Here is a 13,829-nt window from a genome sequence, read left to right on the forward strand (position 1 = left end):
AAGACAGATGAAGTTGCTCAGGTGGTTCTTTTGGATCTTACTAGAGAAACCATATCAGTGATGTCATATGGGCTCTCCTAGACAGATAACCAGTGCTGATTTTTCATGTGCCTTCCTCAAAGAATATGAAGATCAGTAAGAAAGCTTAAAGACCATTCATTAAGCACGCAGCACTGGTGCAAGGAAATACCTTGTAGAGATCTAGCCTGGTGACTGAAATCCTTCCTGGTCTTGTGAAGGCAAGAGTGGCACTATGCTAATGGTACAATAACATTGCCCAACCACTCTTTCATTTTTTCTTGATTGGATTTCTGAGAGATGTTGAGAAAACCTGACACAGCTCAACAAAAACCAAATGAAAACATAACATGGATAAGACTGTTGCTGTGTCTGCTAGTATACATTCACAAGAGCCAATACTATTACCAAGAATTCCTTCCAGGAAGCACTAAGGGCAGCAGTGGGTGTTTTATGAAGACTTGGTAATTTAGTCTTTGGCCCTAAAAATTGGAAACTGACAAAACAATAATATTTCTTTTTTTAAAAAGAAATCATTCTCCCAGGCTTCCCAGTTCCCATCTATACCACATTTTTCTCACAGTCCTGCATATGGTTAAGGACATGACCATGGTTTACTAAATATGGAATAGATGGTCTCCTATGGCAGTAGCACGAGCCATGGATTTCACTCAGGTCCATTTTAACCTCCTGTTTCCATGAATAGTATTTTTGAATAACGTATAAGAAAGTGCCTTGAAAAATTAAAGTAGGCACAACCTTGCAAATACAGTTGGCCTGAGAAAACACTGAGGATCTGGGTGACATCGGTGGCTCTTTGTGAACTGATACAGAAAAACACAACCCTGCTGTGGAGACTGTCCAGCTGTGATAAGTGTGGCTGATAAAAAATTAACACAAGTGGGTATGGTTGATAACTATAAGGACTTTTTCTTTGGCTTATTAGTTGTCTGTCAGATCCAAGTTCTGCACTGAGACATGCTCCAGCCGCACCAGGTGAGGTCCAGTGAAGAGAAAGCCATGAAAAAACGCCCTAGAGAAAGGTGGGGGCAGCAGGGCTCCTTCTTTTAGCATAAGTCTACAGCTAGATTGGAGTAAGTCTAAGACAAAACTGCATAAGGACCGGATTGCAGGAAAGGACATTCTTGAGATTAGTTTATTGGCTCTCTCATTTATTGCTTTTTTAGACAGCTGTACTGGGATGTAGGAGACTGCACAGCGTGAAAGTTCAGAGATGGAATAATAAGATTCACTGGCATGATTATGCATTTTATGTGTGAGGCACCTTTGATTATGAAAAAGTTAAAGCATGTCCTTCATAAAGCTTGGGATGTTTCTCATAACACTAGCACAAGTAGGTAGATGAAGAGATGTGACATGCCTAATTGTTTCTTTTATCTTCCTTGTGATAGAGACAAAGTTCTATTTTAAAGACTTACCAAAAAACAGGTCTTTCATCTGGAGTGTAAAATTCATATGTTCCCTGACCTCATGTGTCACATGGTAATGAAACAACGTAAATCAGAAACGTTAAAAGTTGAAGTTTGTTAATATTACTGCTGAAGCTCCAGTCTCTTTCCTAGTTAAACTGACAGGTCCATAGTCCAAATATATATATTTACAGATTACAACGACATAAAGACAAAAAAAAAATCAATGGACATCAATAAGAAACAAATGTAAATGCAAGTTTCAGATAACTATTTGGACATTACAAAAAGAAACCACCAAAAAAATTCCACAACATCACAAAAATTGCTCACATTTTAAACGGGCAAATAGACTTTCTTTGTATTATACTAGCATCTTACTCCTAAGGAAATACTTCAGTAATTTACATTTTGTGGTGAAAATGTAAAAAATATATATTTTGCATTCTCTTATCTATGTTTCCTTCTCACTTTTTTTAGCTGTCTGGGCTGAATCAGGGACCAAGATTCAGAAATCTCTCTTCCCTGGTTGAGGAAGATATCATATACTGATATTTTGAGGTCAATAAACAAAAGAAGAGGGACTCCTACTGGCTTCTGCATTTTTTCCCACAGTTGTCAGCCACCTCAGAAAAACTGGCTGAATTAGATGTAGGCCAGAGGTGGCAAGAGTTCATAAGGCAACACAAAGACTTTGGGGGGACTGAGTTAAGGCCAGTCTAATCTCAGGATACAATAGGTCAGGTGTTTTCTTCAGGTGCCCACTGGCCTGGGAATTATTAAAATGAAAAAATAACTTTCCTCTTTCTCTCTCTCCTCCCATAAAATCCACAGGAGTCTCAAAGAGAATCTGAAAACAGAGACATTTCCATATAGCTCATTTTAAAAAGAGAAATCCAACTCATTAACTCAAGACTATGCCAGAGCAAACTGTACACTTGAGATAAGTCCCATATTGCAGCTTTTTCCCATCGTAAAACTATTTTGAAGGCAACTGGAAACTAGTTCACATTAATTTATGAATTAATGCTGTCCAAAAGTCGCCCCACAAAAAACCCCTATTCTTTCTCCATCAGATGATAGAGAGGAAGCCAGTCTTGAAGGTAGAAGGTGAAATCCTGACTCCATTTGCTAAATATGAATTGACTTCAACAGAGCCAGGATCTCCCCTCAAAAGATTTAGCTATAGTAAGCAGTGGAATGCAGTCTAAGCAGCAGAGTAGAAAGACGAGTTATGGAGAGTTTGGATCCCCACTTTGCACCCGCAAGCCAAGGACCATCGTAACATATGACATGAGACTATTGTCTTGGCTGTGTCTGTAACCATCCGATTTTCAACCCAAAAGATTCACATTATTACCAGTTTCTGCAGGTAATCCTTCTGACAGAGGAATCAAACATTACAGAGACCAGGTGCTTCTTTCATTTTACAGACATCTCCTGAGGACAACTATCACTGCCACATCTGGTGATTCTAGAACTACATCAATTGTATTTTCCTTTAACCTATTACTGGCACAATATTGTGTAGTATTAGTGCTATACTGACCATCCTGCTTCATGCTCTTGTAAAGGTAACTCTTTAAGTGCAAGGGACTAAGTTAGGGAGAACTGAGGGGGAAAAAAAAAAATTAAACTCTCCATCAGAATGAACACAAGCAGCCAGAAATAAGAAAAAGCACATAAACAATGGAATCTGTGTAGAACAATGCAGTGATCAAGGGAATTCAATCAACACTGCTTCTAGCATCAAATTTAGGGCTATAATTCCCACAGTACTTCTAAAGAGTATTTTTAAACCAGCTCTCCATGTGTGCTAATTTGGATGAATGGAAATTCAATAAGTAATGAAATATTACACAGTTTTGTTTTCTTAACTGCTTGAATTCTAAAAAAATGCATCTACTTTTTTTTTCATCATCAGCTAAAATGCTGTATGTATAATTCAGCATTGCCACTTGGTATCTCTTAAAGCTACCTGGAAGTAATTCTAACAGTCAAACCTCAGTATTGGTTGACTCAGTGAAAGACTGTTACAATTACTTGGTAGAGCTGCATATAGAAAAAAAAAAAAATTACTGATTTTTTTTTCCCTGTCATACTTCCTCTTTTACCTGAATGTCATCTTCCTATCTCATTTATCCTAATTTTTTATATTTGCTATAAGATTAATTTTACTACAGCATTATTTACATTGTTTCTCTTGCATTCTTTAAAAGGTGGAATGACTTCACCATTCTGTGATTTTATGAAATGACCTTGTACAATTATGTATGAAATATATACAAGACTATACATAATCTAAGAGACAAAAATCTCAAAACTATATTTAGCATACTCACTTGAATAAAGGAGTTCCACAAACAACACATTTGTATATTCCTTGAGCTTTATGGTGTGTGTACTCCCCCTCAAAGGCACTGGTAAAATAATAAGACCGCATTTTAAAATTAAATAAAGGAATTCCTTTTTTTTTTAATTTTTAAAGTAGTTGAGTCTTTAGAAAAATGTTATAGAAGTCCACGATTTCTAAGTTGGCAGCTGTTTTTTATTAAAGGTAGCAAATAAAGCAAGCACAGGAAAAGGGGAACGTCCTCGTTAGTGTGCCTCGGATGTTACGCATCATGCAAAAGGAGGCAAATTGTCCCACAGTTCAAAGGCTGGAACAACAACAAAACCAAAAAGGATAGAATAGAAGTCTTCCACTATCTGGCAAGTGAAATGTCAAGTTTTTGTAAACACAGATCGTTTGGCACGTAGCTCAACCTGCCCCACCTCGCTGTGTCCACGTCTGGGCCGCGTGCAGGGCTCAGTGGCTGCAGTGGAGCGAGGTGTGAGGCACTGCAGAGCCGTGGCGCTGGGTCAGGCCAACGCCGGCTGCCCGGGCGGCACAGACATTGTAGCTGAAAATGAAATAATTGGTCCAGGATTTCAAGCTGTGCACGCCTTATATTTTCAGTTGAAAAGCAATATTCCAGCTTTAAGGGAATATTTTTCTAAGTTAACAATCTAAAAGGCTAGGAGGTCATTCACCTAATACGAATCAGCTGCGCTAGCCCAACAAAAAGCCTATGTGCTCAGCAGCTTGTTTTTATTATCCTTTCACCCTTTTTATGAGGTCCAATTTTTTTTTATAAACAGGATTTTTAAGAATGACCTAATCTCCGATTGTTTGTGTGCATTAAATCACGTTGTTGGTCCCGTACACAAGAGCACGGAGGGTTGGGGGGAAGGCAAGGCAGGTCTCCCAGTAAAGGAAACCGTCCCCTTGCCCTACCACGTCTGTGGCAGGATGAAGAGGGCTGGGGTGGGGAGGGCGACTGTCCCCACCAGCCTCTCTGGCACGTTCAGCCACCAAATTCAGCGCTGTCAGGAAAAGGTTTGCCTATTAACCAGGACCCCACGTGCAGCAGGGAGTCCTTGCAGCTCTTGAATGAAAACAAGCAGTTACATCATTAGTACGTTTAGAGCAGAGGTAAAGCCAGGGCCTTGCGCCAAGCTCAGTGGTATAAATTAGACAACAAAAAATGGCTGGGCCTTGGCAAGTTACCTTTGGCTAGAATCAGCTGAGAGAGAGAGACTTTATTCACTAAAAACAATCTTGGAAGTCTGTCCTTTTTTTTCCCCTCCAGGACTTAAGGCTGGGTTCCAGCGACTAAAGCCATGTGAGGGCAGTTATTGAAAATTTTTGACATTCCAACCACAAATGAGCCAATAAATACCTTCTCCACATGTGCTTCAAAAAGAAATTGGAGTGGGGTGGAAAAGAACTAAATTATGCTACCTTCTTTCTGCAGCCAAAACGTCTATACTTACAATGGCCACCTTCAAAACTCCAGCCTCCTGGCACAGGGCCATTTCCCTCGTGGTTCTGCTTACTGCGATGTCTTCCAAAAAAAGTGTACTTAAACCACTATTACTTCCACACGTTTTGTAGTAAACTAAAAACAGACTCTAACTATGAGCCTGGTGACTTTATAAGACATGCAGTGTTCATTAAAAGAAAAAGTCACACAAGACCCTTGGCCCTGGCCCCCCTGTTGCAGATGCTTGTCTTTGCAGTAGTGTTAATTTGTAGGGGTTAGTAAACAAGTGTAGAAATCCTGGAAGAAGAAGAAAACAACCAACAAAACTTGGTAGGGAAGGTGAGGAAACAGCAGTAAGAGGAGGGGTGAAAAAGAAAGATGCCTGTGTTTTTAGATCTGAGTTTCTTTCATCCTGCCTTACCTTTCAGTCCCCTTCTCCTGAGTGACATGGTACTGCAGGGGTGTCAGTCGCTTCCTCAGCTCTTCCTGGGAAAAGACCACCTTACAGTCCTTTTTATCCCTACATGACCCTGCAAAAGGAGAGGATATGGGAGAAGGAGCCTTTTTAGCTTAAATCCTGAATAATTGCTTTGGCAGACAGCCACAGTATAGCTTCTGCATTCACTTGTCAATGACCAGGCTGGTCCCTAATGCACAAAGAATGGCTCAGCTGAATTGCAGCTGATTATTTATTCAAATATAAGTATAGAAAAGAATTTTTATGGAGAGCCAAGTGATTCCACTGGAGCAGTGACAATGTGCTACAGCCAAAGCCCTTTGGTGTGTTATACACTAAATTGTTGAGCACACAATCATTCACAAGAAAGTACCGCTTTTCGACCATTAAAAAAAGATCTGCAAAAATCCCAACTACAGCTGAAACATTCTTTACAAGACATCTATATTGGAGACTTATGGTAATGGGCATATGATGTTTAGCCACAACATCTGGCAATTTCAGTTCCCTTAAAAGTAGCTGAAAAACAATTCTAACCTTCAGAATTACAGTAAGGTTGATTTAATTTCTAGTTGCATCCTCAACCTTTTCTCTGTTAAAAAAGTAGCCTTTTTCTTTTTTCACTGTTGAAGCACTAGAATAGAAGTCCTAAGGAATAAGTAATTTCTTTATGCACAAAGCTGTACAAGGTTCAACTTGTAAAATTTGTTGCAAAGGAGGGTTCTGTTGAAATTACCCTCCTCTGAAAATCTAATCTTAACACTTTGCTTAGTTCACACAGAAAATCCAAGGAGTACATAAGGATTACAGTAAAAAATAGACATTTGCATAGTGCAAAAATCCACACTGTGAAAGCAAAAAACAACAATAAAGTTACTTCTGGGAATGAAAATTATCCAAGTAATAACATAAATTGCAAAATATTCAGGTAACTTTGATAAGCATTGGCAAAAACTAACTGACCAAATATAGCAGGGAAAATCACTCTAATTATGACAGTAATTAAAATATAGTGCAATAAGAAATAAACACTCCCGACGAAAATATTTTTTGCTAGAAATATATATACACTCATAAAAAGACCAATTGTGTTCCCAAAGTAGAGGCAACAGAGCTACCCATCTGTATGTCATTTAGTACAGGAGAGGCAATGGCAGGTTTAAATTACATGGTATTGGATTGCAATTTCCTAACATTGGATGCTTTTCTGCTTTTTTACCTTGAGTCATTACTAAGGAGCGTTCATAAAAAGTAGCTTAGAGCACAGATGCTTGCAAATCATTTAAGAAAAGATGTTTCTTTCTTCCTCCCCCTCTTCTTTTCTCAATTTTTTAATGTGTGGGGGTGGGTGAATAGGGGAGAGAGAAAAAGAATAATGCTGTTGGTCACTACCAACTAACCCTAGGAAGTATTTTCAGGAAGAAAAAAGTAAAATTGAAAACATCTGATTGAAGTAAATAGTGCAAACATAAAAAGCATTACTAGTGAAAGAAAAGTATTGAAAAGCGACTTTATTTCATAGATTAGAAATTACTTTTGATCTAAACATTCTTAAAAACAGATTGTTTTCCACTCTGACCCATCTCATTAGCTGTGCTGCAGACTCTTCATTTTAATGGCAAGCTTTGAAAGAGCGCTGCTGTACGCCTTTGTTAGCTTCAATCTTATTTGGGAGAGGGATAAAGATTTCATTCCAGGTCTCTTTGTTTGTCTTTCAAGAACCACTAAAGCAGTATTCACACAAATTTTGCAGGAATGTGCCCTGTGCCATAGCTTACAAATTATTTGGTTTTGGTGCACTTAAAGGTCACCTTCCAAATTAGCAAAATTTTCCTACATCCTGGCTTTTCAACCTTAAATGTAAATATTGTTTTCTAACTGTAAGTGAGGTTTGTTCTTTATAACATTTGGTTGCTTATTTAAGGATGTCAAACTTTGGAGGTTTTTATTCTCCAAACGTGCAGGACTCTAGGACTAATAAGTCTTTCAAAGTATAGCTAACAGGGAAAGGAAGCATATGCATTATATAAATAGCTATTGTTATCTTGCATTACGCAGCTCAGAAAGAAACTGTTTGAGAGACAGTCTTTTCTCTACAATTTCAGTTTAAAAAGTAGTCTAGGGAGCAACAAAGAATCTTACAAACTAACATCTCTTCAATTTTTAAAATATCTGCCATAATTTTAAAAAATAAATTCAATTTGCTACATTGCTGCTGCTGCTGCAAAAAGGCAAACTAAGCATAACTTCACTTTGAAAAAGTGAAAATACTGAATGGTTTTTTTAAACAGTCAGTTTGCCCCCTTTACATTCCTTAAATAATTTTTCATTTTATTTACAAATTTAATGGTCTCCAATCTGTGGGTTTACTATATGCATAAGAAAATTTCTAGATGCCACATGATCCACAACAATGATCAGAAGTAGGAAGTGTGTTAAAAAAAGATCTTTTGTATGCCTTGTTTTAATAATTAACCGTATGTTTTATAATACAAACAATTGTTTATGTCTGCAGGGGAATTTTGCCAAGCTACACTGAGGTAAAATGCAACCGACCCCAATAAGGGATTCTTCAAGTTTGTAATTTGAGTATCGATCAAAAAAAAGTTGCACTACAAATTATAAAGAAAATCCCTTGGTCCAGCCTTCAGCATTCAAGAATGGCCCTATTAAATTAATTGTACTTACTATTTAACTGCTGGCAACAAACAGATAGCTCAGTAAATGGATCACACTATTTCCCTATTGCTGTGGAGGCCAAGAGGTAAAGCAAGACTCATCCCTGACTGCAGAGGATATAGGGGTATTTTATCTGAAATGGGGATAGCCTACAAGCTTCTATAAAAATGCAATTAATCCTAGAAAATACTAGATGAGATTCTAGGAATACATTCCTTCAGTTAGGAAAAAAAATACATGCAAGAGGGACAAAAGTGCATAATTTTTGGTAAAAGAGTGTTTCCTTCTGGTTTTGCAGCTGTTCCTTTATGACATGAGATGACTATCACATTCAAGGCAACTGTTTGTATTCTGGGAGGGGACAACATAAAGCTACACAAAGATGTCCAATATAAGAAAAACTGCCACTAGTAATGGAGCTGTTATTGAGCTAATTATTAAACTAGAGAATAAATGGGCAGGCTGACCACCTTCCTCCATCTGGTTCTCCATAGATGGGATGAGGTTTGGGCTCTGGAAAGGGTCCATACAGGCAACAAAATGCTTCAGCAGCTCAGCCATAAAGGCAGGCTCAGAGTTCACTGGCATATCCCACAGTTTGAGGCAAATGAGAGAAAAGGTCATCAGTTCTACAAACAGCATTTTGTCACCTGATTAAAGGTGAGGCTAATTTAAATGCTGTATGAGAATAAGAGAGCCCGGATTCATAGAATCTATGTTGGCACTCTTGTTCCTTGGAGACAGTGCTCCCAACAATGACTTTTAGAAAAGGCCAGGACAGTTATGCTCTGAACTCCAGTTAGATGCAGCTGTTAAGAGGTGAACTGCCTGCAAAGACAGACAAAATCCCCTTTGATCCACTGCAGGATTGGAGGCCAGATTAAATCTCTCTAATCAGCACCCCATGGTGCCTTCTTTGGGGCTGGCACTCCTAAGAAAAGCAGTGTTCAGGCAGCTCCTTCAGCCCTCTGGCAACAGCTACAGCAGCACTAAAGGCACTTATGATCCTGGAGCAGGGTGGAAGGTTTTGTGAGGAAAAGACCAGCCTCAAAAATCTTAATGGAAAACAACCCCAAACAAACAAACAAAAAAAACCTGAGGAGGGTGAAACAAACATCAACAGAAACCCTTCTTGGAGACTTCACAGTATTCTTGTGTTTAGGAATGGGATTTTTTTTTCTGAAAAGCAAGGGAGGGCATGCTGCCATTTACTATTCACCCGCAGACTATGAGCATTTCAGAGTTCAGCTCTGAAGTCTGCTGTACAAATTAAGTGAACAGAAAGTATTTTCTGAGTGTTGACCTGATAATGAAGACATTAATCATCTCACCTCACATATAAGTTCCAACTGACTTTTCAAACCTGTGGTTCATAACACTCCTTCCTTATAAGCAATCACAAGAAAACCAGCAACCAGATATGTTCAGACAGATGGACACAAGTTAGCAGACCATTACTCCTCAACTCAGCCCCTCACCTGTTCCAACACACCAGAGGTTGGTGATTAGTGTCTGATATGCCCTGAAATGTGGTGGCATTTTGCCTGATAGCTTTCCTATATCAAACATTCTTTTGAACCATTCTAACATTTTTTTCTTGCATTTTGTTGCTTCCTATCACTGAAATTAACTCAATATTTCAACTGCATGGAAGACACAACATCCATTTTCCCTCTTCTATCTATGCTTATATTCTACTAGCATTAATGGACATTATGGTCATGCACTGAGCACATACCACTTAGACTTCCTGAACTAAATACAGCAAGATCAAATGTTCCAGCAGGGCACAGCCATATAATAAATCAGCCTTCTAGTTTTCCGTACTATTTCTTTTAATATAACCAAGCAGTTTTTTAGGGGCCTTATAGTACCTTTTATTTTTCATATTCCACCTCAGCCCCAATCCTGCAATGTGACCTGTGTAGGCACACCATTGAAAATATGCATAGCTACTTAAGGGTCTATGACTGTACATGAGACTACAGGATCTGGCTCTAAGTATACATCTTTTTGCTTCCCAAAGTCTGTCCCATTATAAGCGAATCTTGGTAGATTGATGGTAAATTACCTCAAACTGATATTAAGAGGAATTCCACAAAGTTAAAAAATATTTGCATACATTTCTTTAAATAAATATCCTTACATATACTATTGCTAACACTTAGTATTTTTAAAAGTGGAACCTCGCATTTCTTTTTACTTCAGATTTCATTTCACAGTTTATGCCTCTTGTTGCCAGTTTTGCCTCACTGTCTGATTAAGAAAAGGCAAACTCACAACTCTCTCTCACATATTTTAATTTCTGTTTAATTTCTTCTGTGCAGCCTCTAGTTTTCAGCTTCTCAGGAGAATGTTGCAGTGTTCTCTCACTGCAAACAAGCCAGGAACTGCCATCTAGTTTAAAGAACAACTCTTGAGAACGGTTACATTGCAAACAGTTCTATTGGCTTGTATTTGGAAAACACAGTTTTATAAAACCTGTATTTGACATGATAGTTCTTTTTATAATTCCCTCACAAGCCATTTCAAATTACCTTAGCCTGCTGGTGACTAGGATAAATGCTGCAAAAGAAACTAAAATTTCAGTTTCAGAATTTCCTCTGAAATGTTTGGAGGTCAGGTTTAAGGAAAATTCAAACTTCATCATTAAAAAACCCCCATAAATGTCTTACACATTGAAAAACAGATCCGTGGTTCCTTTGCTTTCTTGCTGTAGGTAGCTAACTCCCACCTGCTGTTGAAATACCATTTGCAGTTTCATGCAAGCATTAGAAGTAATGGAGCGAAGACCATTTCCACTATATTGTGCGTTGAAAATCCAAAAGCCAGGTACCAGAACAGTAGTTTGAATTTTGGGTCAAATTCCAGGTTCTATCTTGAAAGAACACCACCCAAAAACTAACTGTCTTCAAAAAAAATTATTTGCTTAACACCAGGAGGGTCAGATGGTCACTAGGGAAGGGCAAGCCCCTTCTCTGCAAATTTGCAAACTTCCCATACTATCAAGTAACAGAGCTATCACATTTTTTTCCCATCTGGTCATCAGCACAGCTCTTGTTTAATAAAAAAAAATTAAAGAAAAAAAAAAATAAAACCTCCAGACTGCCAGCTAATGCATCTCTATGCACTTGTTTTCTCTGCACAGAAAGTGGTACTGGGATCCCAGCAGGCAGGCCCATATAGGCAGCATCTGTTGTTTCCACAGGTCTGCAAACCTGCTTGCAGCAAGTTACACTAAGGCAGCCATGCAAGCCAAAGGGTCATTCCCTGGAAAAGAAATCTGAAGCTGCCTCTCCTCCTTGTGAATGTAAAAAACATTTAACAAAAGACTGAAGTGTTTTGCTTAGTGGGAAAGGGGGAAAGAAAATCAGCTCCTTTTGTCCTCTCCAGGCATGTCTACTTTACTTCCATGTCTGACATCAATGAAATAAATGTCACTACCAGACACAATCTTGGTCTCACAACCTTTCCAAATTATAACGACTGAGAGGAGTCCACCACTACCCTGCATTAGCTGGTGGAGATGAAGACAGTTTCCTCTGCAGCTTTTTGAGCTGCCATCTTCACTACTGTTGCAGCAACAACAGCATGTGGCTGCTCAGCAGAGGCTGGTGAATAGAAGAACCTTCAATTAAGTGGAGCAAAAGCTCATTATGTTAAAAACTGCCACATTTGTTATTGTTTCTGCTGAGATGGCCAAAGACAGAGTGCACAGGGCAGCTGACCTATTTGCCTTACTCTTGGATGCAAACCAGGCAAGAAAAGATCAAGATCTATTGGTACAGCCATGGAGGGGGGAATATTTATAATGATGGATTTCTCTTCCTCTGCCCCCAACAGATAAAGAGACTTTTGTTTTGCTGATATTATCCTAGCACCTTTCACTGGCACTACATTTGTTTAAATTAAAAACAAGAAAGACAGAAACACTGAGCACTCTTTATCTGGTCAGTAGATTTCTGACAGAATCAATAAAAGAGTGCCCAACATATGGAAAAGCATTTTATTAACAGTGAGATCAAGGTGAATTTAGTAAGAGTGCTTTATGCTACCTTTTTTATTTATAATATTTCATTAAGTCATCAAAATAAGTTTATTCACATAGCTTTAATAAAGGTTTAACCCTGCAGCAGAAACAATTAAAAAGTCAGCATTTTCCAGCAGTTGTGTGTAGCTTATTTTGGCATTCAGGCTGTTGCTAAATCCTCCTGCTGCTTCCTCCACAATAGTGATGTGTGGCCTGTGAAATGAGCACTGGATTTCTAGACTTAAGGTGCCTCAATCTGTACTTGGGCTGGGGGTGGAGGAAAGGAGACAGCTGGGGGAAGGTCTTTCCTCTCCTCCAATTCTTTATAACACCCCAGTCTAACCCCCTGAAAAACTTGATCTGTCTCAGCTGTGGAGGGTAAGGAACACTTTTGCAAAAGCTCTGCCTGCTCTGTGGCCTTTCATGCCACTTCCCCAAGCACAGAGGGACATACCTAGCATGAAGACAAGAACTGCTGGGACACTCTGCTGCAGTTCATTCTCTGCTATGACACCACAGAAAACACTGTAGCCCACTTCCCTCTCAATCTGCTTCAGGACTAAAGGTAGAGGACCAGTCAAAAAGGGCTGTGACTGCCAACTCTGTTCCCTAATGGGCCTTCTGGAATTCCTTATATTTAGTTAAAATTCAGCCATGCTTTATGAGTCGAGAAGATGGGGTCAAGCCCTGTAAAAGGGCTTTAAGAGGATTTCGTGAAAACTTTCACTGCTCTGCTGTCCTTGGGACTACCTGGCCTGGGCCAGAGCATTGATGAGGAGTCCTTACCCACAGTGCACAAAGCTGCCAGCACCAGACCTGGGCTGCCTGCACCTCCCGTTCCACAAGAACCTCTTCTCCAGACAGAGCAGAGGGCACCTTTGTACCCTAGCCATGCATCCCTACCCAGCACACCTTCTTTTGAAGGAAATCACAAACTGAGATACATATTTAGCTTGTAACTAAGAACAATTTCCCCTCCTTAGCATTCTGTGGGGCACACCTTGTCTCTACTCATTTATCCCCAGATCATGATCTGTGCTGTAGCAACCTATGGTTAACCTAGCAGCTAAGGTATGGTAATGTTGGAGCCTCTAGTGCCTGATTCCCAGTCCACACTCTGGACCCATTCAAGGTTCCATTAAATTCCAAGCTTATAAATTCCCTAAGTGATCATCTCCTCCATTGTTTTCCAACATACTTTTACTGGCTTTAGGGCTCACATTCACTTCTTGCACATTTTCTTGCTTGTCCTCCCTCAGCTCAGCAATATAGAAAATCTCCTTTCTTTCTGTGTGCTGTCATCTCTCCTTCACATCACATGCTCCTCAGAGAAAAGACAAAGCCAGGAGTTTCTTTTAATTGAAGGGGAAAATGTGAAGGCAATCCGTAAAGGACTTCTTAGTCCTCCT

General features: G+C 39.2%; 1 protein-coding gene across 4 annotated transcripts in view; it reads right to left on the reverse strand.

Moving 5' to 3' along the window:
- The window catches only part of MSRB3 (methionine sulfoxide reductase B3), a 79,383-nt gene that overhangs the window by 37,998 nt on the left and 27,556 nt on the right, over window positions 1–13,829 (reverse strand). For all 4 annotated transcript variants that reach the window (XM_058804745.1, XM_058804747.1, XM_058804744.1 and 1 more), the window contains 2 exons: window positions 5,676–5,784; window positions 3,791–3,868 (listed from right to left, as the gene is read on the reverse strand). In XM_058804745.1, coding sequence (XP_058660728.1) covers window positions 3,791–3,868; window positions 5,676–5,784 — 187 coding nt within the window. The remainder of the gene's footprint in view (window positions 1–3,790; window positions 3,869–5,675; window positions 5,785–13,829) is intronic.

This window comes from Ammospiza caudacuta, chromosome 5 (genome assembly GCF_027887145.1).
Source record: "Ammospiza caudacuta isolate bAmmCau1 chromosome 5, bAmmCau1.pri, whole genome shotgun sequence".
Taxonomy (NCBI): domain Eukaryota; kingdom Metazoa; phylum Chordata; class Aves; order Passeriformes; family Passerellidae; genus Ammospiza; species Ammospiza caudacuta.